The sequence below is a fragment of the Vigna unguiculata genome, chromosome 2 (assembly GCF_004118075.2).
Source record: "Vigna unguiculata cultivar IT97K-499-35 chromosome 2, ASM411807v1, whole genome shotgun sequence".
Classification (NCBI taxonomy): Eukaryota; Viridiplantae; Streptophyta; class Magnoliopsida; order Fabales; family Fabaceae; genus Vigna; species Vigna unguiculata.
In genome coordinates, this window is record NC_040280.1 from 24,492,494 (window position 1) to 24,518,791 (window position 26,298).

The following is a 26,298-nucleotide window of genomic DNA, read 5'->3' on the forward strand; positions in this document are numbered from 1 at the left end:
CATGCCCCCTATCAAGAGGGAAAGTGGAGCGGTTTTGGAAATATCCCTTATAAGACGGTCGTAGATCGGCCTAGTACTCAAGTCCACTTGAGGTCGTGCTAGTATGTGGATCGGTTCAAGATTGGCCCATAGATAGCTTGCTCATGTAATGATCCAAATCGTGTATTAACCCAGCCCATAGATTGGTCGTCTGCTGGTCCAACATCATGGTCGGCCTCAAATCGGTCCGAAACAGGATGACCATGTGACCAACCTGGCTCGGCTCGACACAATGAATGACATTAACTAAGTCAGGCGGAGACTGGTCGCCAGGGCGTACATATATATATATATATATATATATATATATATATATATATATATATATATATATATATATATATATATATATATATAAAGTTTTGAAGAAAAAAAGTAAACTTTTACTTATATAAGTAAAATGTCACGAAATTCTGAATTAATATAACTTGTTAGGCATAATTGATACAAGTTAAACTTTTAATACAACTCCATGCGTAGAAATAAGTTTTTTCACTAAAATTTATTATATAACCCAATAATTTATGTAAATTAGACTAATATAATATTAGAAAACAAATTTTAGATGCGATTGATTGAGAAGTAAAAGGACCTTCCCTTCCCTTGTAATACTAAACTAAGATTTTTATTATATATTTTTTTTTGTATTCAAAATACCCACGATATTTCAGTGAGTTGTTTGTTATATGCGAAAATCACGACGACTTTCCTGAAAATCAAGATCCAAAAAATAAACATTGAAGACTTATATAAATATATAGTGGATTACTATGTATTAGATGATAAACATTGATGATAGTCGTTATAAATAAAAATGTAATAAATTCTAATAAAAATCATGTGGATGTTAAACAAATATTATAATTTTATTGGATCCTGTATTTTATATTTTTGTCAGAACGTGAATGAAACGTTATGTATTATTTATAAGGGAATAGAAGGATCATAGGGCGGTTGAGTTTGGAGGAACGATTACGCAAATGAAATGAAAGGAAACTCGAGTGTAGACTTACTTCAACTATTATTGTAGACTAACTAACTACGTTTATTTTATTTCATTTCTCAATTGCAAAAATCTATAATCAAAGAGAAGGAGAAGAGGGTGCGAGCAGAGCGAAGCAAAAATGGCATCGGAATCGGGTCAAAGTCCTAATCCTTCTTGGTTTTCGCCTAAAAGGTCCTTCTTCTCATTGTTTCTATTTTGGTTTTCGTTGTTTTTATTTTGCAACTCGAAATTCGGAACAATACATGATTCACTGATTGATATTTTGCAATTCAAAAGTGTTTTGTGCTTGGTGTGTTAATGAACTACAAGAGGCTAATTAATTAGGTAAAAAGTTAATTAATTAATACATGATTGCAGGCTTCTCATGATATTTTGTATCATTAACATGCTAAACTATGTGGACCGAGGAGCTATTGCCAGTAACGGTGTAAATGGAAGTCTTGCAACGTGTACTGAGTCCGGTATTTGTACAGGTGGCAGTGGAATTCAGTAAGCTCTGTTTCTGCTAAACTCTATTTTACTACTGATTGTTGTTGTTGTCGTCTTATTGTAGCACGATGTTCCACATTTCAGGGGGGATTTTAACTTGAACAATTTTCAAGATGGTATTCTGTCATCTGCATTTATGGTGGGGCTTCTAATTGCTTCTCCAATATTTGCTTCTCTGGCCAAAAGGTAAATTTCTTCTTGTTGCATGAGCTTTTGCCTGCTTCTCATGTTATTTATGCTTATGGATTAACTATGACATCAAGCTCATCACGTCACAATGATTAGTTGTTGTAACTTTATATGGTGTGGATGTAGTAGTAATAGTTGTAGTTATTGCATTCTTATTAGCATGAGCTGAGGGCTAGCTTATAAATTCAACAGCAAAAATAAAATATCAGAATATCCTTCTCATCATCTTGGGGTTGTTTTTGTGACTCTATTCACAGACCTCTTGCTGCTTATCTACACTTGTGTAGCTTGTCTTCTCCTTTCTTGCTCTTTTGAAGTACATGACTGAACACAAGCCTGTCTTGTCAACTAAATGGTTCAAATCCTCCTAGAAATGTACAGGGCAATAGAAATTTCACTTCTCACTTCCAGTTTGGTTGATGCAAAACACAAATGCAGGAGAGTTCTATGGTCATTTCTATTTATTATAAGCAAATTAACACCATTTTGGTAATCTTGTTGGAGATCCCACTTCGGTTAGGAATTAAGCCAAATTATAAGATAGTATCAAAACCATTCAGTGCCTATCATAGTCAAGTTCTTAGGGACTATTATGAGTAAGGTCAGATTATAATATATAAGTCAGGTATAATCCTTATCTTACCCACCTATCAATTGAGGTCCAAGATTCGTCACTGTTGAAATCTATAAATTAAAGTGGAACTAAATGATGCCAGATTTCAGCATGTTTACATTGTTAAGAAGTTATATTAAAAATGCATAAAAAATGGGAAACTGATAATTTGAATCATGTTCTTCAAAAAGGCTTAGGTAGCTCAAAGTAGGATTAAATATTTGCAATCTCCATGTTTCCCCTTTCGTTGCGTGATGATTAATGCATTTTCATGTTTGCAGTCACAATCCATTTCGGCTTATTGGTGTTGGATTGTCTGTTTGGACATTTGCGATAGCTGGATGTGGTTGTTCGTTTGATTTTTGGTCTATTGCAATATGCCGAATGTAAGGGAATGTTTCGGTGCTTTCAACATTATAAAGCCTTGAGCCTTGATAATTCACCAATTTCTCATGTCATGTTTTGATTTGAGACTCACAGCAGTTTTTTTGCAGGCTAGTTGGGGTAGGTGAGGCTTCCTTCATAAGTCTTGCAGCACCATTCATAGATGATCATGCCCCTGCTGCACAGGTTTGACCTATTTCTTTATTTCCACTTCAGTTCCTTCATAATTAGTTGAAACTTTTCCTTCATGAATACAGTGTTGCTGATTAAGTGTTTTTATTGATGACAGAAAACAGCATGGCTTGCTACGTTTTATATGTGCATACCAGCTGGGACTGCTCTGGGCTATGTTTATGGTGGATTTGTAAGACTACATACTTCCATTGTCTAGCTGTCTTAAGATAACTTGTGGCTTTTTGATTGTTCATGTTAATTGTGTTGTGTCATTTTCTTGGACTGCTATATATTTTAATAGGACTAATAATTGTTGGAATTTTTATTTGTTTAGGTTGAGTTTGGCTTTTATTTATTTATATATGTATAGGGAGATAAAAGAGGAACACATTAAATAAGAACATTACTGTGAGATCTAAATAAGAACATTACTGTGAGATCAGAGGATAAGAGATTTCGTCATAGAAGAAAATTCAACAAAAGAGATAAAAAGAATTAATGAAGCCAAGTTACCCTGCCTTCTAACTAAACATATCCTCAAGGGAAGCCCCTCCCAAAAGACCATGAGCTTTGTCAACTAGAAGCCAAACACCTAATTCTATCTCAAAGAAGCTGTTCACTCATTGAACTCTTCTTTAAGATAAAAGAATTGTGTTCCAATCACATGTACCAAAGAACGGTATAAATAGCACATTGCCACGTTAGCATCCCACAGTTCTAATTTTAGTCACACTAAACAATGCACAACTTATTGTGAAAGGGAACAAGATTCTCAAGGAAACTGCATTCTGTTTCCTTTCCAAGGCAACGTTCTTTGAAATCAACTTGCTAAGAACCGAGCTGCCTTCTTTCTTAGGATGACTACATATCCACAAGTTCACCAAGTTGTCATGTTTCATATCGGCGGTACCTAACCCCAGAAAAAACTTTTGACCTGGCCTGCAAAACAAAAATAGGTAGTACAGAGGAATCCTGCATTGATAGACTTGAATGGGAATAATCCATACCTGGAGAAAAGTAAGCACCTTTTCAGATCTCAGGGTTCTTATAGATTTTCTTCATATTGGGTGGATTACCTGCTGACTAAACACCCAAATATTAAGAGGCCGCTTCAAGGTCTGGCAATCTGCTAGTGATACTAAGGTGGAATTACTTTTATAGTCTACATTAACACCAGCCAAACTACTGATTGTCATCAATCAAACCTTGAAGAAATTTCAAAAAGATTGAAAATGAAAGGATTCAGAAAGCTTCTTCATTCTTTTCTGAAAACAAAATGGTATCGTTAGTTGCATTCTTTTCAACACAAGGGAGAAAGATAGTTTGATCCTCGCAAACGATAGTTGAATGTGAAGGATTGAGTATATTTGATGGACTTCTTCTGGGGAACTAATAATGTATATTAGCCATATTCTCAAACTAAATAGCCATATTTTCTGGAAAAACATTTTTTGTCTTGTTATACCTTTATCTGGGGTACTTGCAAGCTTAAAACTTGTGCTCAGCTTTCATATTTATTATTTAATTGTCTTTGTTCAATGATAATTTTAAAATCAATCAGCTTCAAGTTTTCAAATAACGTGTAGGTCGGAAGCCAATTTAACTGGCGTGTAGCATTCTGGGTTGAGGCAATTTTGATGCTTCCTTTTCCCATTTTGGGTTTTCTAACGAAGCCTTTGCAATTGGAAGGTCGCCATTTTCTTCTCTTTGATGTGTTTAAGAATATCCTTAATTTTTTAATCCCTGTCACATTAATATAGTATTTAACTTTCAATGTAGGTTTTGCACCCTTGGAACCCAAACACACACCAAAGTCTATTGAAACAAATGATTCTGAAACTGGAGGTATTCCTGATTCTTTTAGCTATTACTTTGTAATTTATTATCTATATTTCCTTATAATCTTTTTGAAATTTATGGGAAAATATTATCTTCCAATATTGTTTTCATATTAGCAGGTATGGAGAGAATTAGAAGACTGGACAAATTTCATAATGAGAAAAAATTTTTGGAAAAACATCAATGCTAATGAATATTATAGAATGGGATGTCTTTACTTCATATTAAGTGAATAAGCATCTTATGTTTTTTTTTTTTCTGGTATGTCTCTAAGCTATGTGGTTGTAACAAAATTGAACACACTTTAAGTCACTATTTTGCAATATGTCCAGTTCAGTTAAAAGCTGTGCTGTGATGAATTATTTATTTTAGAGAAGGGAGAATTGCAGTAGTACAACAACAAAACCTTATTACACCAATGTAGGTTGAGTACTTGGAATGTATAGCTCAGATATTCTATGTTTAATCACCTTTTCTCATAATTTCATATTATTCTTAAATATTGGGACCAAAATGCTCCTCCATACACTTGACATTTTCGGAGATATCAAAATTCTGTTAAATAGCTTAGTGAGCCAAGCAATATCTTGTTCACTTACACACTTCCAAACTTCAACAGGATTACCATTATCTATTTTTTTAAGGTTTTCCTCTACCTCTTCAACATGTGTTCTACTGTAATAAGCCAAATTTGTTCCTTCCTCTGGGATTTCTAGCTCTTCCATGCTACACCTTGATCTTTATCCATTACTGAAAAACTTGATACAATAATTCTTCAAATCACTTTGATATCATGATCTGTAATATAAACTTTTTCTTCTTCAACCTTGATACATGATTCAAATCTAATCTTTTCCTTTCTCCATTTTTCTGGGCTTATATATCTTATGTTCTTCATTCTTTATTAGGAATCATCTTTTGAAATTTTTAACTTTATTATCCATTTTCAATTCAATTTGTCATTTCAAGGAAGAAGCCATGTGTATCATTCATATTATGACAAGTGTTAGTCATATTTGTAGTATTTAGAACTTTGTCTGACTTTGCAGTTCCCTTCATATCTGCGTTCCATTTATATAGGATATTTGCATTTTTGGTGTCGTAAATAATTTCTGTGGTCATTGTTAGAGGTTTCTGTTATAGGTGATGACATGCTTGCTGAAGATCAAGCCTTGCTAAGAGGATCCAAGTAAGTATTGCTTTTGATTTTCTGAATTTTGAATCCCTTCTCTCTTTGGTATTTGTTGTTTAGTTTTTCTTTGTTTTCCTATTTCTAATGCCAAGCTGAAGAAAATTTAGAAGTTAGTCTTAGAACTCAACTCTCAACTCCACTAAATCATTTTGTAAGGTTAAGAGTCTCCAAACTTTATAAGCTCCATTTGAAACATACATGCCAACGTGAGACCAAATCGCCATCCTTGAGGTTGCACTTAAGGCAACTTAAGGTTGCACTTGAGGTTAACTTTGGTGAACTAGGGGTGACTCGAATTAAGGCAATTTTCCAACAAAAATCCAAAGTCTAAGCATTAAATTTGCCTTATGTACATTAAAGAGAGCAAGAAAAATGAAGTTGGAGACAAAATTCAACTACCATTTACGATAGATTGTCTGAGCAGTTGGAAGAGCAGACAGTGTCACTTGAAGCAATCATCAAACTTCTTGTTCTATTTAATCTGCTGTCAATGGTCAATACTCTAAATGGTAATCCTTTCAGTTCATGCAAAGCAGTTTTGGTACTATTACAGATGGACAGTCTTGCCAAGAATCAGGGTGGTAGAATGACAAAGATAGAATGCAAACAGATAGAAAAGCAGAGACAAAAACATACTAGCCCGTGGACTATACATAATGGAATACGAGAAATGCCATTCCTGTACTTGGTGTCTTGTTTCCTTTTTCTAAAGTCACAATACTTTGTTCATAATATAACTAAAGAAGAGAGAAGAAAATCATCATTAAATATTATTACACTCCTGCTCCTACTTTGAAGGAAGCTTTCTTTTAAACTTTATACACGCATACATATATTATGGTGAAAAGGTAATTTTCCACTCACATAATAGATATTACAGTTACCCAACTAAGGTTCTTCTACATTTGAGATTCCCTTATGATTATGCTCATAATAGATTGCTAAAGTTGTTGCTTCACCTGATATCTGATATTTGAATAAAACATTACTTTTATTTCTTATGATTATCAGGTCAACATCCAAATTGTGGGATCAATTCACCATCTTTTTAAAAGATATACAGGAGCTCTTGCATGACCAAGTGTATGTTGTAAATGTTCTAGGTACTTCTTTTCCCTCCTGCAGACAAATACTTTTCTTTCATTGTTTCCTGACTGTGGCTGTTTAAGAAAATTGGAACATTTTTATAATTGTTCAATGTAATGCACAATAAATATAATGAATTTCTGTTTTGAGAATTTGATATTTGTATTTTCAATTCCGAACTATGGTATTTGTTTTTTTACTTGAGAATTTAAATATTGCCAGGGTACATATCATACAATTTTGTTATTGGAGCTTATTCATATTGGGGACCAAAGGCAGGATACAACATTTATCATATGGTATTCTCATATATTACCCAATAAATTTATGACTTCTTCATACTAAATCCAAAGGCATTATTTGAAGATTTTATTGAAAAGTTGGTTTTTAAAACAGCCTTGTGCTGTTGATTGATGAACCTCACCTATTGGGACAAACTTGGTTGTTGTTGTTGCTGTTGCTATATTATAGAAACTGGATCAAAGAGTGAAAGAAGAGGAAGTTTACAAAGATAAAAGAGACAACACCGTATATTTCTTTCAAAGGAAAGTCTTACAGAAAACAATAACTCTGGCTCTTCAAGGGTCCAGTGTCCTCCCACATATATTTTCTTTTTCCCCCCTTATTCTCTAGACCCCAAAAGTATTTATACAAACTTCTCTTATTCATTAACTAGCTCTATTGTCATGGTAACTGACTCCCAATTACTTGTAATTACATCAAATAGCTCTATTCCCATTTTCCGTATTTCTTCTCCCATAGAGCTTTGTAATAGGAGGTTGTATTCTATCACTATACTTATTATTTGGGATTGGTTTTAACTCCACCCTACAAAAATAACTTGTAGGTCACTTACATACAATATTTTAGTCGTAAAATTAGCAATGTAGGATCTTCAATATTCCATCATGTTGAAAATCTACCGTGTAAAGTTTGCAAGGTTGGACATTTGTGTGTGGTTCGATAATGAATTGATAGTGGGTGACCTATGAAACCTAACAACCATGTCTATGATACCTTTTTAGTTTTGTTATATCACTACACTTGTCAATGTGGGATCCCTAAACCCTTTCATTGAGGTGGTCCAATAAGGATTCGATAGTGAGTAGTCCCTAGTTGATTTAGGATCTCCATTGCTTATTGTTGGAAAGCAACCTTAAGTGTCGTCACTTTTAGCTCTTCTTAATTGCAGCCTCTTTCGAAATTACCTTAATTTCAACCGCAAGGATGGTGGTTCACATTGACTAGAGATATGGTTTAAGAGAGCTTATAATAAAGCTTGGTTAATTCTCATCTTATAATCAGATTCTGTGGGATTGAGTTAGACCCTAAACTCAATCTCTAAGATGCCGCAAGAGTCTATCCTACATGCATTGTTGGATCATTTGCATTTGTCACATCATATTCCATGCCAAAAGCCTAGGGTGCGAGGGAGAGTATTGGAAAATTGCTTCTAGGGTTGTGGTTTAGTCTCTCGTTGACTAGAGATATGACAAAGAGAAATTGTAAAGTTTGGACAACCCTCACCTTACAACCTGGTTTTTTGTGAGTTAGGTCCTAAATCTAAATTCTAAGACTTATTGTTAAGAACTGGACTTTAAGCCTAACTCAACTTCACAAAACCGGTTTGTAAGGTGAGGTTTGCACCCACTTATATACTATGAAATTGCCTTATCCCTAGTTGATGTAAGACTTCCAACACACCCCCTTGTGCCAAGGAATATACATCTTATGCGTGGGACTAGACATTAATAGGTGGTCCGATAACAGCCCAATAGCGGGTAAAACTATATGCCCAATAAACACAAATCTCGCTAAGACAGGCTTTAAACTATGACTCTAATACCATGTTAAGAAATGAATTTTAAGCCTAACTCAACCCCACAAAATGGATTTGTAAGATGAGGTTGGCACCTACTTATATACTATGAAATTGCTTTATCTCTAATCGATGTGGAATTTTCAACACTTATAATATAAACATTATTTGTGTTACATATTGCACTTGTGTCCTTTGTGGAAATGTGCTTCTTTGACCTGCTTTTTCTTTATAGAGTAATGCTGACTTGTTGTTTGGAGGCATGACAATTGTTTGTGGAATTTTCGGGACATTAGCTGGAGGCTTGTTTCTTGACAGGATATCTTCAACCATCTCTAATTCTTTCAAGGTATACTCAGTTGATTTACATTTATTTATAGTGTGAAATGAGTCAAATGATTCATAATTCCATTTGTTGTACACTTTTGACTGGAAAACGTATCTTTAAGGTGTTGGATTTCTTGGATTTGGATGAAAGCTTGACCTAGGTGCTAGAGATTCAGTTTCATTAGTAATAACAGCATAAATAGTCTAGAATTTGAAGGTTATTTGTTACTCAGCCACTGACTACATGTATGTATGGAAAACAGAATACATGATTGCCCGAATTTCATATAACTGTTTTAGTATGTTCTTTTACGGTATGCATGAGTCTTTGGCACCCATTTTGTACAGATATGAATATTAAAATTGGATCAGAGATCATAACAAGTTTGTATTCCTGTTTTCTGTATGGACAGGTTCAAGATTTATATATCTTTCATGAGAAATTTTATTTTATTATTGATCTATTCTCAAATCTATAATGGTTCAATTCTATTTTATATAGAAGTGGTTAAGAATTTAACAGTTGCATGTTCTGGTCTTTTCCTTTGTCTTGAATTTGACTCTGTTCTGTCTTTGTAAGGGTGTGTCTACACTTTATGAAATTTTTTTGATGTGTTATTTCATTTCTTATGTGTTCCCTGGGTTGCCATTGCAGCTTCTTTCTGGAGCAACATTTCTCGGTGCAATCTTCTGTTTCATTGCTTTCCTTTTCAAGAGCTTGTCTGGTTTCATTGTCTTCTTCTCTATGGGTGAACTATTGATTTTTGTCACTCAGGTAATTTTGTGAATCACTCAGAAGATTAAATTCTCCTCTCTTAAAAGTAGGAATGGCAATTGGATCTATTTATCCACTAACCATCCAAATTTAATGGCTTGAATCACCATTTGTTAATTGATATCTTTTGAACCACCCAACATATTTTGGCAATCTATTAGGTCAAGAGTCCAAAATCAGTGGTTTGAAGAATTTAAGGGACGAGTTTTGGACTTAAATAGTATTTGGGTGTTAGAATGTTTAAATAAAGAACTTTCTTTTATAGAAATATTTTTCTTTTAAAAAAATATAACACACTTTAAATGGATGGATTGGATATCTATTCATGAAAAGTAGTTAATGGGTTGATGGTTTTTTAAATTAAATAAGTTATGGATGGACTGATTTATAGTGTTTGGTTTGTAAATGTTTAGTTTCCATTTTCTGTTGAAATTATGGGAACTAAACATTTTCAAACTGAACATTCTAACTGATTCAATATGACATTTCCAGATTTCCTTCATTGATAAAATGTTTTTGGAGAGAAATCTGATCATTTAAAATAGTCTCAATTTGTTTTCTTTAATTGTATTCTTATTTATTAATATAGTCTCAATTTTTTGGCGTCACTGGTTTAATATTTGGTTGGTTATGGTACTATATTTGTAGGCTCCTGTAAATTATGTCTCTCTCCGATGTGTAAAACCTAGTTTGAGGCCACTGTCTATGGCCATATCTACAGTTTCAATCCATGTCTTTGGTGATGTGCCTTCCTCACCACTTGTTGGAGTCCTGCAGGTAACACCACCTAAGATTTTCGTGATGTTTTATAGCTGTGCTTTGGTTTACTCTTATGACTGGATATTGTTATAAATTTTATTATATGATTATTTGCTCCATGAAAGTAGTGTACTAGTTAAGTTCATCTTATGCACTTTGGTCTTTCCCAGTAAGCTGGCTATGATCTGTTACAAAAAGTAAGTTTGTATTATCAGTCAACTTAGATTCTGGGAGAAAATATTTTTGACTGGCTGAAAATGCTCCAGTGAAACCAGCGCTCTGCAGAATAATACTGATACAAAAGCTAATTATATAGATAATGATTACTGAAGACAATTCACAGGATAAAAATAATGGGCTAACGTTTTTAATCCTATTTCCTGTACAGGCTTCTCGGAGAAAATATTTTAGACTGGCTGAAAATGCTCCTGTGAAACGTGCACTCTGCAGAATAATATTTATACACGAGCTGATTATATAGATAATGATTACTGAAGACAATTCACAAGATAAAAATAATGGGCTAAAGTTTTTAATCCTATTTCCTGTGTTACAATGCATCTAGCCTTCTTTGTTAGTGGGATAATCATTCAAGTATGTAGTTCTCATCAAATCACAAGAATGTTGTATGTTCACTTGATTTATTTATTATGTGACACTTTTTTTTAACTGTCTTAGTGGTGAGTACACCCTCCCCAGTCCTCACATGATGAGAATTTCATTTGGGTTACCCTTTGTTCATTTTAGCTGCCCCTTTCCCAACTTGCCTCTCCTTGTTGATGTGAAGGGGCTTCTAGTTTTCATCTGTTAGAGACAAGTATGCCACTTCATTGTCGTTTTCAAAAGTGTAGTGAGAACACATTCATGTTTTACTCTACTGTCCGGATATGCTGACTTTATATTCTTGGCATATTTAGCGTTGTTCATGCATATAATTTAGTTTAAAGCGTTGTTTTGACTCTAAGCAAATTGGTTTTCCTGGGCAGGATCATATTAACGACTGGAGGAAGACATCACTTTGTTTAACATCCATTTTCTTTCTTGCGGCTGTCATATGGTTCATAGGTAAATGGCATGCTGCTATGGTTGCAATTTGCTATTCTTAATACTTTCTGGTATCCATTTAAGTTAGAATAGTTTTGGATTAATTTCTTCAGAATACATGAAGAACACGTAGATGTTGTGCATGTGTATTTGTCTGTTTGTCTTTCTCATTGAAAATAAAATGATAATATCAAGTAGGAAGATGCAGAAAATTCTCAACCACAACCTCTAGTCCTCTACATTCTCAAGGACCAGTAGAATTAATCATTCCTTTTCTTTTAGCATTTGGAGAACTATAAATCATAAATGAAAATAAATGCCAAATTTAGTTTTTTTTATGCTGCAATTAACCTGAAGTGTTAATTTTAATTAGCATGTTGCAGTAAAGATTCATGGTGATGGAAATTATCTGAGCGAGTGATTATTCTGGTTGATACACTTCGTGGATATATAAATTTATGTTTGAGTGATGATGCCTAAGAATTGTTAGTTGACCACCAACGCTCCAATTATTTAACAATAACATCAGGAAAATTGATTTGAATAGCTTGAAGAAAAGGAAAGTTATGCTGTTGAAAGTAGACACATGGCTGAACTATATAAATTAATCAATCCTATTAAATATTACAGGAATCTTTATGAAAAGTGTCGATGTATATGAGAAAGATGATGAGGACCGATCTGCCACATCTAGAAGAGGGAAACTGACACCATTGATTGAAGGGAGCAGAGATGCATCGAGTGAAATCTAATTTCTCTTTCAGTGGTACTAATAGTGTGCTTCAAGTGTATATTAACTTCAATTGTGAAAAGGGTAAAACTCGGTAGCATCTTTACTACAAAAGGATTTTGGACTTACTTCATGTTTGAAAAGACTCTGTTGATTCTTTCACGGATCAATTTGTTGCTTTTTGTAAATTTGTAATTATTCAATAAACCAACGGATATTTTGTTCTGGGAGTGTTTACTAAAGCAGGTTATGTTTCGTGGTTTTTATGCTGTTCCTCTAAATTGAAGGAAGGTGAGTTATCAGTTTCAAATTCTACAGACATATACTTTTCTTTTTTTTCTTTTTTTTTTCTCTATTTCTTGGGTACCTAGGGACGATATTTAAAGATCCATGAAATTCAATAATGGAGACAAAAGCAAAAGATTGGAACGAATTTGACAGAAAATGGAATTTGTAACCGAGAAATTTCGTTACAGACAATGGCCACCGCCTAACTCTAAAGAATGTTCGCCAGATTTTTACCTTTCGTTATAAATTTCCTAAATTAAAGTTTATATCGGCTTATTATTGTTAGTGTTACACATCCTCCAATGAGAAAGGATAATCATAGCGATGAAATCAGGAAAATTGTGGAAAGACCATTCTCAAATGGTGTGATCTGCCATTCAAAAATCTTCATACAAATTAAATTAAAAAATATTTTTCTTATAATTTCTTTTGTCCTGACCTTTTCCGAAAGAACCATTATTGACTTTTACGAAACCCAACTTAATTCAGGTTACTAACCATTATTGAATGTAATAACCTGAAAATAGTTAAATATTAATGAAATAATTACACTATAATCAAAACATAAACATTGTTGATTTTTGCTATTTTCATGTCTTTCTTTTTATTTATTTTTAAATGTATTTTTTTACACTTGTGACTTAAAACAAGCAAATGAGCGTCATTCTTTTTGCTGCCCTCACTCCAAACAACACAAAAGATAAATAAAACAAATATGTCTTTTTCATTGTTCAACTTATCACATATTTAATCAATAGTAAGATATTTAAAACCACGCCTACTTTGAAAGCCTAATTAAAATATCTGCCATTTGAAATATGAGTTCAAGTTTTAACGCTAGTAAGAATAAGTTGGCTGAGTGTTTGGAATTTCATTTGCTCCTGAAGAATTATTAAAGAGAAATAGATTGGCCAACAATTGGAATGAAGAGGCATAAGGTTTGTGAATGCAGTTTATAAACTTGATATTAACAAACATTGACATGACCTGACTTTGAAAATTTTGTGTTTAAGTGTTGAATAAGTTTCATTTATTTAATATGCACATTTATAGTTTCTGTATCAAAGAAACAAACATAAGATTTTGAACTTGAATTTGTTTCTTCAAAAAGTTGAGAGATCAAAATTTTATAACACTTTTTTTTTTTTAAATTGTGTATTTGGAATGATGGTTCAACATATTTCCTACATGAAAAATTATAATTTAGAAAGTATTTTATGTACACCTCATAGATAAAAGAATATAAGTTTATAGAAAAGTTAAACATATTTTTCATCCATAAATTATTCATTAAAATTGTATTACGTCCTTGTTTTAAAGTATTAACCGATTTAGTGAATCTGCAATGAGGGAGAAGGTTTGAGGGGAGTTTGATGAGGTGAGGCGAAGGAAGGAGATAGGAGGGAGCATGTGGCAGCTGAGACACAAAAGAGAGTGCGGAGAGGTTTTCTTTTTTTTATAGGTGGATGGGAATGGAGAGGAAAGAGAAAGACATCCAAGAGGTGATGGAATTATGAACGAAAGATTTTTTTTTTTTTCTTTTTAAGGAGAAGATCGACCACCATTACCAACCTCTAGAACCATTATGAGGATCGTCCCATTACCACCAGAAAGAGAGTTAAATTGAGGATATATGGTTTAAATTAAACTACTTATAAATAGAAAGACACACCTAAAGCTTAGGGACCGAGATACTTTTTTGAAGCTTTATTAACTTTTAATCAAATTATTCATTCTCTATATTTGTTTTTCGATTAATGACACACATTTGAATAGAAACAACTACAAATACATTATTTTAAAGTACTCATAAAATACATATTTAATAAATAATTTAAAAATAAAAAACATATTTAACCTTATATAAAAATATAAAAATATATTATGAAGTATGAAATGATAAATAAAAGGAAAATATAATAAATATATGTATATAATTAGACATGATGCAATATTATATTTATAAACTGATTATTCGTTTGATTTACTAAAGTTGTCGTTTCATTTTAAGAACAATTAAATTCCTTAAATTAACTCTATTGGTATTAGTTTTTTAATTAACTTTAATTGAAGTTATTTTAGTTATACATTAATATATACATATACATCTTAATAACCAAAAGAAAACACCAGTCGAATAGTTTAATAACAAATTTGTTTTGTGATATTAACAATATTAATATCATTAAATAAAAATATTTCGATTTTAATATTTTTCAACTTTTTACAAGCACTTATTTATTTCTCCTTAAAATATGTCTGACATATATGATTATTTTTAATTTAATTCTAAAATAGAATTGAGAAAATATGAAATAAAATAAATATGATAAAATTTTAATTTCTTATGCCGAGATATCATACAAAAATTAAACTTTGACTTCTTTTTTTCTTTTTTACTAGCGAAAACTTGAGTATGAATATTTATATTTTTATTACATTAAAATAATATAATTTTAGATATATATATATATATATATATATATAAATTTATAAAATTAATTAAAAATAGAATATAAATTCTAGTTACAAGTTATATACAAATTTTAAATTGAGACCATGAATTTTCATATTTAATTAAATAAATAAATTATTTTAATTTATAAATTAAAAATGATAAAAGAAGTTGAAAAATTATGATTGCTGTTACCTCATTAAATAGTCCTAGAGGGTCCAGATATTATGTCATTCCCTACACAGATACTATCTGGGATTTGGACAGAAAAGAGTACACATTCACTTCTATTATTTTTATTATTATTTTCTGAACTTCTGATGGTTGCATCTTATCTTATGTATGGTTGGTGACATTCATATTTGTCTAGGAACATTTTAAAAAAGATACTTGCACCAATAGGAATATTTTAGTTATTTACTTACTAATGGAAGATTACTTTTATCATGATACTTATGCTACCAATATTTGTTATTATAATTTCTTTAAAATAAACTGATTAAAATAGTGTTATTGATGAAAAAAATATTAATTATTAAAAACTTGTTAAAATTTTAATTTTATAAATTTATGTTTTTTATTTAGACTTATAGAGTTAAAGTTCTTTTTAATTAAATTAATTTTAGTTAAATTTGTAATTTTCTCAGAGTTTATTTGAATTTATTTTTTAAAACATTTTTCATTTTTATGTTTTTATTTCAATTATAGTTTTCAATGCAAGTTTTTTTTGAATTTACATTTTTAAACAATGATTTTTACAAATTTGATGTGTAGCAAAGAATTTTTTTTATCAGAAAGACAAGAGTCTGTATTTGCTTAACTTAACAGTTGTCATTCCAATTTCCAACTAATAAATATATTATACACTGATATTTTAAATATTTTTATTTTATTCTTTCTTAATTTATTATAAAGTTACAATATCTAAAGTCAAAATCATAAATATGCATGCAAGACTACAAAGAAATTTATAATATATAATAAAATTCTTTCATCAAAACACATGAGGACCAGCATGTGTGTCCACTGTTTTGAATGATAATAAAAGCTAATAAATATTAATAATTTTTACAATTTTATTATAAATAATTATTTTAATTTAAAATAATTAAATTTTGAAAATTAAATAAAAATATCAATTTTATAAAAAAGATTATTTAGACAATAAAATTGACAAAATAATATTTTAAGTTAGAAAAATAATTATTAAAAAAAAGACGTGCATATCAAGAATCTAATATAATAAATATAATTATAATAATGAAAAAAATTAAATATGCTGTGAAAAGTAAAATATAATTATAAACTAAAAAATAATAAAATAAACTAGTTTTAACTTTATTAGGAATTACTCTGGTATGAAAATAAATAAATAAATCATATAAATTGAATTTCCATGTTTCTCTCCTGCATAAGTTCATATCATCTATTCATTGGAGTCGGAGACACAGAGACAGAGCGGGTTTCTGAGACATCCTGTGTTATCATCTGAAAAAACTCTGGTTTGTACATTGCACATCTCTCTCAAAATTTCTTTCTGGTGTGGTTCTGTAACTCTAATATTCTGTTGTTACCTAAAATTTGTCGTGTGTTTCACATTTGGATTAGTATCTGTCACCTTCAGAAACAACCCACTTCACAGATTCACCTAACACTCCTCTCTTATTTTGAACCGCTCTCATTTCTATCAATACTATCATTTCTTCTTTCATTTCATCCCTTTTATTCTACATACAATACTGTTGTTTTCTTCACTCTGCACTCCTAACAAGAGTGTTGGTTCAACTTCATTCTTATTTCATCTATTTATTTGGGAACAGGTGAAAGCACAGTAATATTCTGACCTTGTTCAAAAGTGTTTTGTTTTACAAGGATAAATGCATGCAAACATCAGCGATCCGATTTCTAATTTCTTATACTCATACTCTATGTATCCTATCCTTCTTTCTTTAGACGTTTGATTCCCACAATAGTCTCTCTCTTTATCTCTGGGATCTAAATTAGTTGGAGTTATTTTTCTGGAATTTGTCTCTGTGAATTCGTGGGTACTTTGTTAAATCAGAAAGAGAGAGAGAGAGAGGTTATTTATTTAATTTAATCTGTGAAGCAAAAAGAGTGGAAGATGGAGTTTTAATATCCTTAACCCGTTTCAATTTGAACCACTTTTGGTTTCTGTTTTTGTTGTATCTGGATACTGTTTCGATTTGAACCACTTTTGGTTTTTGTTTTTGTTGTATCTGGATATCCTTTGAGAGTTAATTAAGATGGATCACAAAGGGACGGAAATGTCTTACATGCCTTAGAATGAGTTTGATCTTCATAGCTGTGGCATTTTCCTCTTCCTTTCCTTTTCTTCCAACCCTTACATAATGACACTGTTAAAAGTTGTTTGGATTTATTTCTGGCCTCATGTCGTTTAGGATTAAGTTAAGAAAATAATGCAGAACAGTTTTGAGCTAGTTAGCAAACAACACTCTCATTATACCTTCGTGTCAAGCCTGGGAAGCTCTAAAGTTGTAGAATTTAAACTTAACCTTTAAGCAGCTTAATGATAAGTAGAGATTTTTTTCACCAGTTAGAAAGTTTATGACTGTACCTTTTTGTGGAATTGTATGAGTTTTAGGCACCTCTAGAGGATCCATGCACTAATTACAAGACTGGTTGGGTCAATTCAGTTGTCTGATCTCTACTGCCTAAAGGATAATTTCTCAGGGATGTGATAGTACTATGTCCTGCAGCAGCAATTAATTCATTGTTACCTTTGAAATTTTTCTAGGTCTTAATATGTTTTCTTTTTTCTTATTTTACACAAGATAGTGATTAGGACATCTGCATTGGTCAGTAGAGTCATCATGAGGGCATTGGGTTGTATGTTCTTTTATATTTTAGCCTTGGGTGGAGGGTGGACAAGAAGAACACCGGAGGAAATTATCGGAGGAAATTATTAAACACGGTCAATAATATCCCAAGAAATTTAGTTTTTTAACTGAGATTAGTAGGTTTTGTTATTCATGCATCCCACCTCACCTAGTGAGATAAAGCTGTTGATGTTATTGTTATTGATTTTGTAATTACTACATCTTATAAATATTTTCCGAAGTAGCACAGGATATGAAGCAAATTAAAGAATTTATTTTATTATTACTTTCCAACATCTGCATTTTGACATAATTGGTGTTGAATATGCTTCTCTAATGAAATTACCACTATAGAATTAAAAAAAGTGGAAATCCTCATTCTAGTCCTTTAACTTGTAAATTGTCAGTCACATAAATCCTTGATACTTTGATCCCTGACATTGGGGAAAGTTATTTTCGATTTGGTTCTCTACAGGTTTTTTCCGGCCAAGTAGACTAATAATGACATCTATAAAGTCATGGCCTACAGTTTCATACATGAATTTTCAAACACTAGGATGAGGGTTTACTCTAATGAAGTTTAGTTCTCTTCTTAGCTCTAGTTTTATCCTGAAAAATATCATATATACCTTGAACTTGTGTCACATTTTCACTTGAACAGCAGAAATTAAAGGGAAAGAAACACCAAGGAGTCGTGTTTTTGAAACAAACAATCCTGTTCTCTATCCTTCACATGTTCAAGTTACTTGTCATATCCTCAGTTTTCATTCTTGGAATTTTTATTTTTCAGATGGGAGATGTGGCAAAGGACCTAACTGCTGGGACTATTGGAGGGGTGGCGCAACTAATAGTTGGCCACCCATTTGACACCATAAAGGTCAAGCTCCAAAGCCAGCCTACACCCCTCCCGGGCCAGCTTCCGAGATATTCTGGTGCAATTGATGCTGTCAAGCAGACGGTGGCAGCTGAAGGTCCAAGGGGTTTATACAAGGGTATGGGAGCCCCACTTGCCACAGTAGCAGCCTTCAATGCTGTTCTGTTTTCAGTTAGGGGGCAAATGGAAACATTACTGAGGTCGCATCCTGGTGCTACTCTCACAGTAAATCAGCAGATTGTTTGTGGAGCTGGAGCTGGAATTGCTGTTTCCTTTCTAGCTTGCCCTACTGAATTGATCAAATGCAGGTCAGAGGTTATTGATGATGATTTAATAATGCTCATGGTTTCGTTACATTTCCTGTATATTCTTTCTATCAACATCTATATCTACTGTTTCTTTTTTCTCCTTCTAAAACTTTTCATAGATTTTGACCTCTTTGATAGCAATAACTTTTCTGTGAACCATCCCTTGTTGTAGTGTTCACTTTAGACAAATCCAATCATGTATTTTGTGGTTGACATGAAATCAGATAGTCATGAGAATAAGCTGAGTGAATTGAGCTGCAGTTAACTTTTCCTGAATTCGTTTTTCATATAATCATTTAAACAGAAGTACTTAGACAATGTATTGATCTTCTAACTGTTTTGTTTCATGGTGAATATCAGATTGCAAGCACAAAGTGCATTAGCTGGCACTGGAGCAGCAACCATGGCAGTGAAATATGGGGGACCCGTGGATGTGGCCAGGCAAGTTCTCAGGTCAGAAGGGGGCATAAGAGGTCTGTTCAAGGGCATGGTTCCCACCATGGCTCGTGAAGTACCTGGAAATGCTGCATTGTTTGGTGTATATGAAGCACTAAAGCAATTACTTGCTGGTGGCACTGATACCTCAGGACTGGATAGAGGTTCTCTGTTGCTTGCTGGAGGCTTGGCTGGAGGTGCTTACTGGCTCGCAGTTTACCCAACTGATGTTATTAAGAGTGTGATTCAAATAGATGATTACAAAAACCCCAAGTTCTCTGGTTCAATTGATGCTTTCAGAAGAATTTCAGCTACTGAGGGGTTCAAAGGCCTGTATAAGGGTTTTGGTCCAGCAATGGCCCGAAGTGTTCCTGCTAATGCAGCTTGCTTCTTGGCATATGAGATGACAAGATCAGCTCTTGCATAATTAATTCATACAGAACCACTGATAGCAGCAGTGCCATTGAGTGACCATGTTTCTTTTTCTTTTAAATTCCTAAAACATTTTCATTTCACGCATTTCAATTGCAATATGCCCACAAAAGGCTTAACTTGTTATTGCTTCAGGGAATCGTTCTTTCATCCGGGGTTATACAGCAGCACTTTATTTCAGGGTTAAGTGTTTTCCTTTATGCTTGAAATATTTTTAGATCACAAACAACGTCCTAGAAAACAATTTCAGAGTTAAGATACAATGGTAAATCTAATTCTTGCAATTTCAAATGTATCTTAATAGTACAGTGTGAACTTGAGGTTTGTGATCAAGATAGGATGCAATCATTTGAACTTGCAAGAATTGGATCAATTGTATCTTAACTTTTTTTGGTGGGCACACTGTATCTTATGTAAACTAACTTAAGTTCGTTTTTTAGATTTCATGATGCACCTTAGTCCAAACCTGACAGTAAATACTACAGAAATTGTTGTAAGGAAATAATGCACTCTTGTCAATTAAGATTATTCTACCGTTTCCTGAGATGTCAATGGACAGAATTTATTCAGAAAGTAGATTATATGATTGCCGGAAGTATGAAGTAATCGCTAGATTTTGTCACTGTTAGAATTCTGTTCCAGAATCAGGTTTGCACCCTATCAAATTTCTTCTTGCACCTCCATTAATATGTGAATTTCTGAAATTTACTTTCTGCAACATACTTGACCAAATCCGAAAATAATTTTTCCAAAGACACTCACCAATTTTGGAAATATCTTTTCGGAAAAACCACTCACGCCTGTTCAGAATCAAAATTTTCGGAAGTTTCTATTTCGGTGTGATGGGGTGCAGAAAAGAATTTGATAGGTATCGGAAGAAAGTGCCAAAGATTTATGATATAAGGGATAGCCCATGAAGACAATCTGATATGCAAGGCCCAATCCAGTTCACTTAGGAGTAGTGGCTAACTATCATGAAATCATATTTACACCACGTTATCTTTCAAACGGCAAAAGATTGTAACAAAAGAACCCCAAAATTTACAAATTTAATATGAAAAATGATAACAAGAAAAACGCCAGAAAATAAAACATTCATAAGACCCAGTCGTTGTATTCAGTGTAACGAAGTGAGAAAAAAATGGTTAGTGGCACGTGACATAACAAACTAATGTATGACCAATCTGGGTCCAAGGAAAAGGTGCGAACGATTAAATGTCGCAGTTGAATGGTGAGTTGATTTTCTCCTCTTGTTTGTTATGTCTCTGTTGAGTGCGAGCAGTGAGTGTGATAATATATAACACATCATTCTTATTTTATCGAAACACAGAACACTGGAACGTGCCAAAAATGGATGACCCCAAACTACCCTCTCATCACTCATCCATCTCTCTCATTGCTAGGCTGGATCATTTGGAGTTCATTGTGACCTTTTCACTTCCCTAATAACCTTCTTCTTATTTGTCACAATCACGTCAATTTTCTCACATATCTTTCTTAGAATCTTAGCCTTTCAAACATTTGTTTATCCTTGTGAGCCTCGGTTTTTCCTTATACATGTGTGTTTATGGTTGTCATGACAGATGAAATACTTAGAAAGAAAACAAAGATATGGCAGCAATGTCCCTGCTGACAAAGCCAAACAATCTTTGGATTTGTCCACCAAAGAGGATCTCTTTAAAGGCACAATGTTGGATCGAGTTGCCTCTCTTGAACACAGACTTTTTAAGGTTAAACATTAAATTCGCTCTACTTTTGTCTGTAGAATAAAAAATTATGATAGATATTTACTTCAAAACAATTATGCAAAAATGAACAAACTTTTTATGTATGTTCAAATCGTGATTCAACCGTAGCATAAAAAATTCTTTACATAAATGAGATTTTTATTCTTTTACTGTCATCTACATGCCTATGAAAATGACATCCTTTCATAAGCATCCATTACTGAGCAACATATACCATACAGTCACACTCACTTCTATGTTGGAGAGAATCATCACTGTTTGGTGCATCAACACTGTCATTACATGAATTTAATTATTTTAAAGTGTAAACATATTAATTATCTACCATGTAAATTAACCCAATGATGTGTTTTTAGCTTTATGTAGAGATTGATTCAAGCGGAAATTCTGTACCGTTGTCCCGTGATTCCACACAAATTTCTGGGGAGTGTTCTACCAGCCAGGGATCCAAGACAGAAATATGTCGCTCGTTTCCAACTTTCAACAATCTCTCAGATAATACTGAGAGAGGATTAGTGCCTATTAAGACAAATGAAATATCCCAGGTAAAAAAAAAACAACATTACTGAAATAGAACAGTTAATTATTTCTACTAAATTATTGATTGTTGAAGAGTCAAATGTTTACATTATAGTTTACAGGTTTACAACTAACCCCTGTAAATTTTTTATTCACTGTCACCATCCAAGAGTCAATTAAACTAAATTTCATACAATTTTTTCTTCTTAATTCTTGTGCTACAATCAGTGCTTAGAGTTTCGGTTTCGGTCCTAGATCACAATACTTCCTGTTATAGCAAGAATAAAGAATACAATGGTAACCTCTAGATATGAGAAAAAATATATTAACATTATGTCTCTTTCACCCTTAAAAAATGTACCCAAATCCAGTTAGATTAGAATATAAGGCATACCTAACATGAAAATTTGTAAGGACCACAAATAATTATGCATCTGTTTGTTAAACAGTGTGTGTGTGTGTGTGTTCATACAGATAAAAGAAAGAAATCATGCGCGTCACGAATTAATGGAGCTTATATTTTTTTTCTTTCTGGTTGTCATGTATCTAAATAAACTAAGCAGTAAAGTCCAAAGAGCCAGCAAATTAGGTTACGATGGGAAAATGTAAATGAATTGCCAGCAACATCATAGGCAGTGTGTACTACATAACCTTTTTGTTTTATATTATTGTTACCTTGGCATTGGCAACACCTTCAGCAACATAGAAGTAATTTACAAGATGTTTCTGCTGGTTGCAGAATCCTATGCTATTATTGGAATGAATCTCAGAATCAACCTTTAACATGTTGCAGGAAAAATGTGAGAGTGAGAAGGAACAAATCAAAAACTCGTGCCCTCCTAAGCAACAGGTGCAGGTGGTGAAGAATAGACCTAAGAAGAAGGAAAAGAAAGGCCAAGTTGAGAAGAAACGAGTATCTACTGTTAGTTGGCCACATTTAAAACTACTAGGTTGCTGATCCTCATAACATTGGTTAGTTTCTTTTATTTCTTTTACCCTACCATGAATTTTCTGGTATTAAAGAAGTATGAGATTAGATTTGGATGAGATAAATCTAGGATAGTTATTTATCAGAAATCAAAGACTATTTTTTAAAATATAAAGAATTAATCTCTTTTAATAGATTTTGTTTTCTCATCTGATATATTACACCAAATTATATACTCAAGAACAAAATTGTTTGGGACTTGTATGAATGTTAAACAAAAGTATACAATTGTTTGCACTGGAGTACTTGGGGAAATGAAGCATCGCAGTTTTTAAGGGACCATGTGAAATCATGAACTGTAATAACACTATCTTAGATTCCAGGTTCAGACAAAACCCAATACTTCTAATTATTTAAGTCGAATTATTGGAAAAGAGATGCCATCGATCTCGTTGTTTGGACGGACCTAGAGTTTTTAAATGATTATTTCACATAACATAACATAACTAAGGATGTGTTTAGGGAATAAGCAACAAATTTGACATACTAATATCACATGTCATATTTTTCAGACAGAGCCAAAACGTTATAAATTTGAGGAAATACATTAGTTTTTAAAGTCTATAAATCGTAGTGAGCCGTCAGAGGCAAAGAAGGTGTAATTGAAAAATGATTTGTTAAGGTGTTGGAATCAGATACACCCACTAACGAAAGGTCTAAAGAGAATTTCATGTTCATGCCATAACAATGGCATATACATACTTATTTTAAAAATAAAAACCAAAAGAAATGGAATATCTGGCATTGTGCTTATTACTTTTCATGGTATCAATTGAAAACAGCAGGGCCTGCTCTTATTGGCCGGCTGAGAGATGTTCTCATGACCACCAAATTTAAAATGCTAAACACTTATTTGTGGCCATTATGATTCGTGAATCTTGCAGCAATGAAAATGAAATGGATATTCTGGCTGGCGTTGAAATTATACTAATAAATGTTACATAATTGTTGTGTATTAGATAGTAACAGTGTATAGATTTGTTCGAAGAGAGAAAACTGTGGTGAGCTGGAAAATCCGTGGAATGATGCAGACATCCATTTTTAAGTTTTGGAACTAATCTGTCTGGTTCAGATGACCTCATAATACAGCCACAGCAATGTTTTTAGTGTAATTATCGGTAAGCAAAATAAAATTGTAAAAGCAGAGACTTCACTTCATAATAATGGAATCAAATGGTGGCTACAAGCAGACAGTTTCTAGTTGTGCAATGACCATCATCTTTTGGATGCCACCAACCAATGAAATTATTTCTCTGTCTGCAAAGTTTTATTATTTTAACACCATTATTAATACAGACAACAATCATAATCCTGAACTCTCATCAATTCATCCAATTATATATTCCCTTAATCATTTCACCTTTTTATTTTCCCATTAAATATTGTCATCAGATTCTTCTAGAATTGTGCTCTACCACATTAATCTACTTGCTTTCACATAACCCGGAGTCTGAAAATAACTGCATCAATTGGTCAACTTAATTTCACTTTGATTTTGAATGCATGAAATATTCTAATCCATGATTATAGCTACTAAGCCATCGATGTCACATCCGATTATTATACATGAGTGATGTTGTACATCACCCTTTTACATACGCAACAGAAATAAGAAGAGAGAATACATAAAGATATGTGATGAAGTAGGTGATGATATAATGAGATGAGATAAAAGAAAAGCAAATAGATGGAGAAGATAGGTAGAAATTATTGTATGAATAATACTTAATGTTGATATTATATTTATAGTGAATTAGAGAGAAATGTGAACACATAAATGGTTGGAGAAGTGGGTAGCTTCTGCAAGTTGCTGTTGACATAACGCAACACTGTGTGGAGTTGGAAACCTCTTGTGGGCCATTTATCTCTTACACATCCCTAGGGACCAAACACAATTAATTATGACCCTCAACTAAATATAAAATATTATTATTATTATTATTTCCTATACAGTTATTAAAATGATTAAATTATTGATATTATTATTGTTATGCAGGTTTTGCATAAGAAGTTTGGAGAAGAGGTGGTAATGGTGCATTGAGAAACAGAGGAAGTTCCAGTGACTTGGGATGCTTCGCGTAACATCCCATATTTTATTAAAGTTGTCGTGAAGGAATCTTAATTGCCCCCTTTGACCCGAAACCATGACATGAATGCATTGTATAATCACAATGTGGGATACTACCATCTTTAATATTCCTCTTTTGCTATAAATGGCTCATGCTATGTACCTGTAATTGCAAAACCAAATAATTACTTATTTCCTTCATTTTCTTCTAGTACATCATTTTCGTTTAATTTATTCTAGACAGAAATATTGTTCTGAGTTTCTTTCTATTCTTCGCATGTTAAAGGACATGTTATTTCAGGTTGCAAACTGTTATTAGAATTGACTTTGTTCATCATTTGCATGTGATTCATATACTTATCATTTAGTTGGTTCTAGTATAAGTTACTATAAATAATAGTGGTTGACTTGCTCTAATCTAAGTTTGTTAACTGTGAAAAAAGAAGTCCCACATCGATGGGAACTTACTTTGGGGATTACTTTTAATGTTATAAAAGGAGTCCAGTGTTTCCTTAGGAAATTATCCCAAAGTCTCTCCCTTTCTATTCCTTTTACTTTACTTGCTTGAGAGAAGAATTAAAAGAGAATATTAGTTTCTCCTCTAAGAGAGAAGGTTAGTTTCTCCTTTAAGGTTCTCCTTGTATTAGTTTTTCCTATTTCCAAGAGAGGGGTTGTCATTGTTTTCTCCTTGGAATTAGAGAGAATGATATGTAATTTTTCCTTTTCTTGAATAAATTATATTCGTTGCCTATTATCTATTTTTGTTCCTTTATTTTCATCTTGTATTTTAGTTGTGAGTACTTGTGCTGGTACTCTGATACCCAACAGTGGTATCAGAGCTGTTGGTTCGTTTGTGTGAT

General features: G+C 32.6%; 3 protein-coding genes across 8 annotated transcripts; all 3 read left to right on the forward strand.

Annotated features, from left to right (window-relative positions):
* Nucleotides 1-920: 920 nt before the first annotated feature.
* LOC114173342 (probable sphingolipid transporter spinster homolog 2) lies at nt 921-12,729 on the forward strand. 3 transcript variants are annotated; one of them, XM_028057660.1, is made up of 16 exons: nt 922-1,216; nt 1,403-1,534; nt 1,619-1,720; nt 2,618-2,722; nt 2,831-2,906; nt 3,010-3,084; nt 4,481-4,583; nt 4,674-4,739; nt 5,862-5,922; nt 6,937-7,028; nt 7,234-7,310; nt 9,066-9,179; nt 9,813-9,932; nt 10,581-10,709; nt 11,678-11,756; nt 12,366-12,729. In XM_028057660.1, the coding sequence occupies exons 1-16, from the start codon at nt 1,164-1,166 to the stop codon at nt 12,485-12,487; spliced, it is 1,506 nt and encodes a 501-aa protein (XP_027913461.1). In that variant the 5' UTR covers nt 922-1,163; the 3' UTR covers nt 12,488-12,729. The 3 variants fall into 3 exon arrangements, with proteins under 3 accessions (XP_027913463.1, XP_027913461.1, XP_027913462.1); XM_028057661.1 differs by having other exon boundaries at nt 5,877-5,922; XM_028057662.1 differs by lacking the exons at nt 11,678-11,756; nt 12,366-12,729 and adding an exon at nt 11,080-11,658 and having other exon boundaries at nt 921-1,216.
* A 3,894-nt stretch (nt 12,730-16,623) lies between these two features.
* LOC114168759 (mitochondrial carnitine/acylcarnitine carrier-like protein) lies at nt 16,624-20,295 on the forward strand. Of its 3 annotated transcripts, none has more exons than XM_028053683.1 (3): nt 16,624-16,710; nt 18,857-19,248; nt 19,609-20,295. In XM_028053683.1, exons 2-3 carry the CDS (start codon nt 18,857-18,859, stop codon nt 20,108-20,110), a joined length of 894 nt encoding a protein of 297 aa, XP_027909484.1. In that variant the 5' UTR covers nt 16,624-16,710; the 3' UTR covers nt 20,111-20,295. The 3 variants fall into 3 exon arrangements, with proteins under 3 accessions (XP_027909484.1, XP_027909493.1, XP_027909502.1); XM_028053692.1 differs by lacking the exon at nt 16,624-16,710 and adding an exon at nt 16,735-17,028; XM_028053701.1 differs by lacking the exon at nt 16,624-16,710 and adding an exon at nt 16,852-17,039.
* A 1,160-nt stretch (nt 20,296-21,455) lies between these two features.
* Nucleotides 21,456-26,171, forward strand: LOC114174663. Of its 2 annotated transcripts, XM_028059490.1 has the most exons (4): nt 21,456-21,845; nt 22,220-22,408; nt 23,176-23,354; nt 25,367-26,171. In XM_028059490.1, the coding sequence occupies exons 1-3, from the start codon at nt 21,699-21,701 to the stop codon at nt 23,338-23,340; spliced, it is 501 nt and encodes a 166-aa protein (XP_027915291.1). In that variant the 5' UTR covers nt 21,456-21,698; the 3' UTR covers nt 23,341-23,354; nt 25,367-26,171. The 2 variants fall into 2 exon arrangements, 1 of the variants encoding a protein (XP_027915291.1); XR_003602694.1 differs by lacking the exons at nt 21,456-21,845; nt 22,220-22,408 and adding an exon at nt 22,943-23,090.
* The last annotated feature ends 127 nt before the right edge of the window (nt 26,172-26,298 follow it).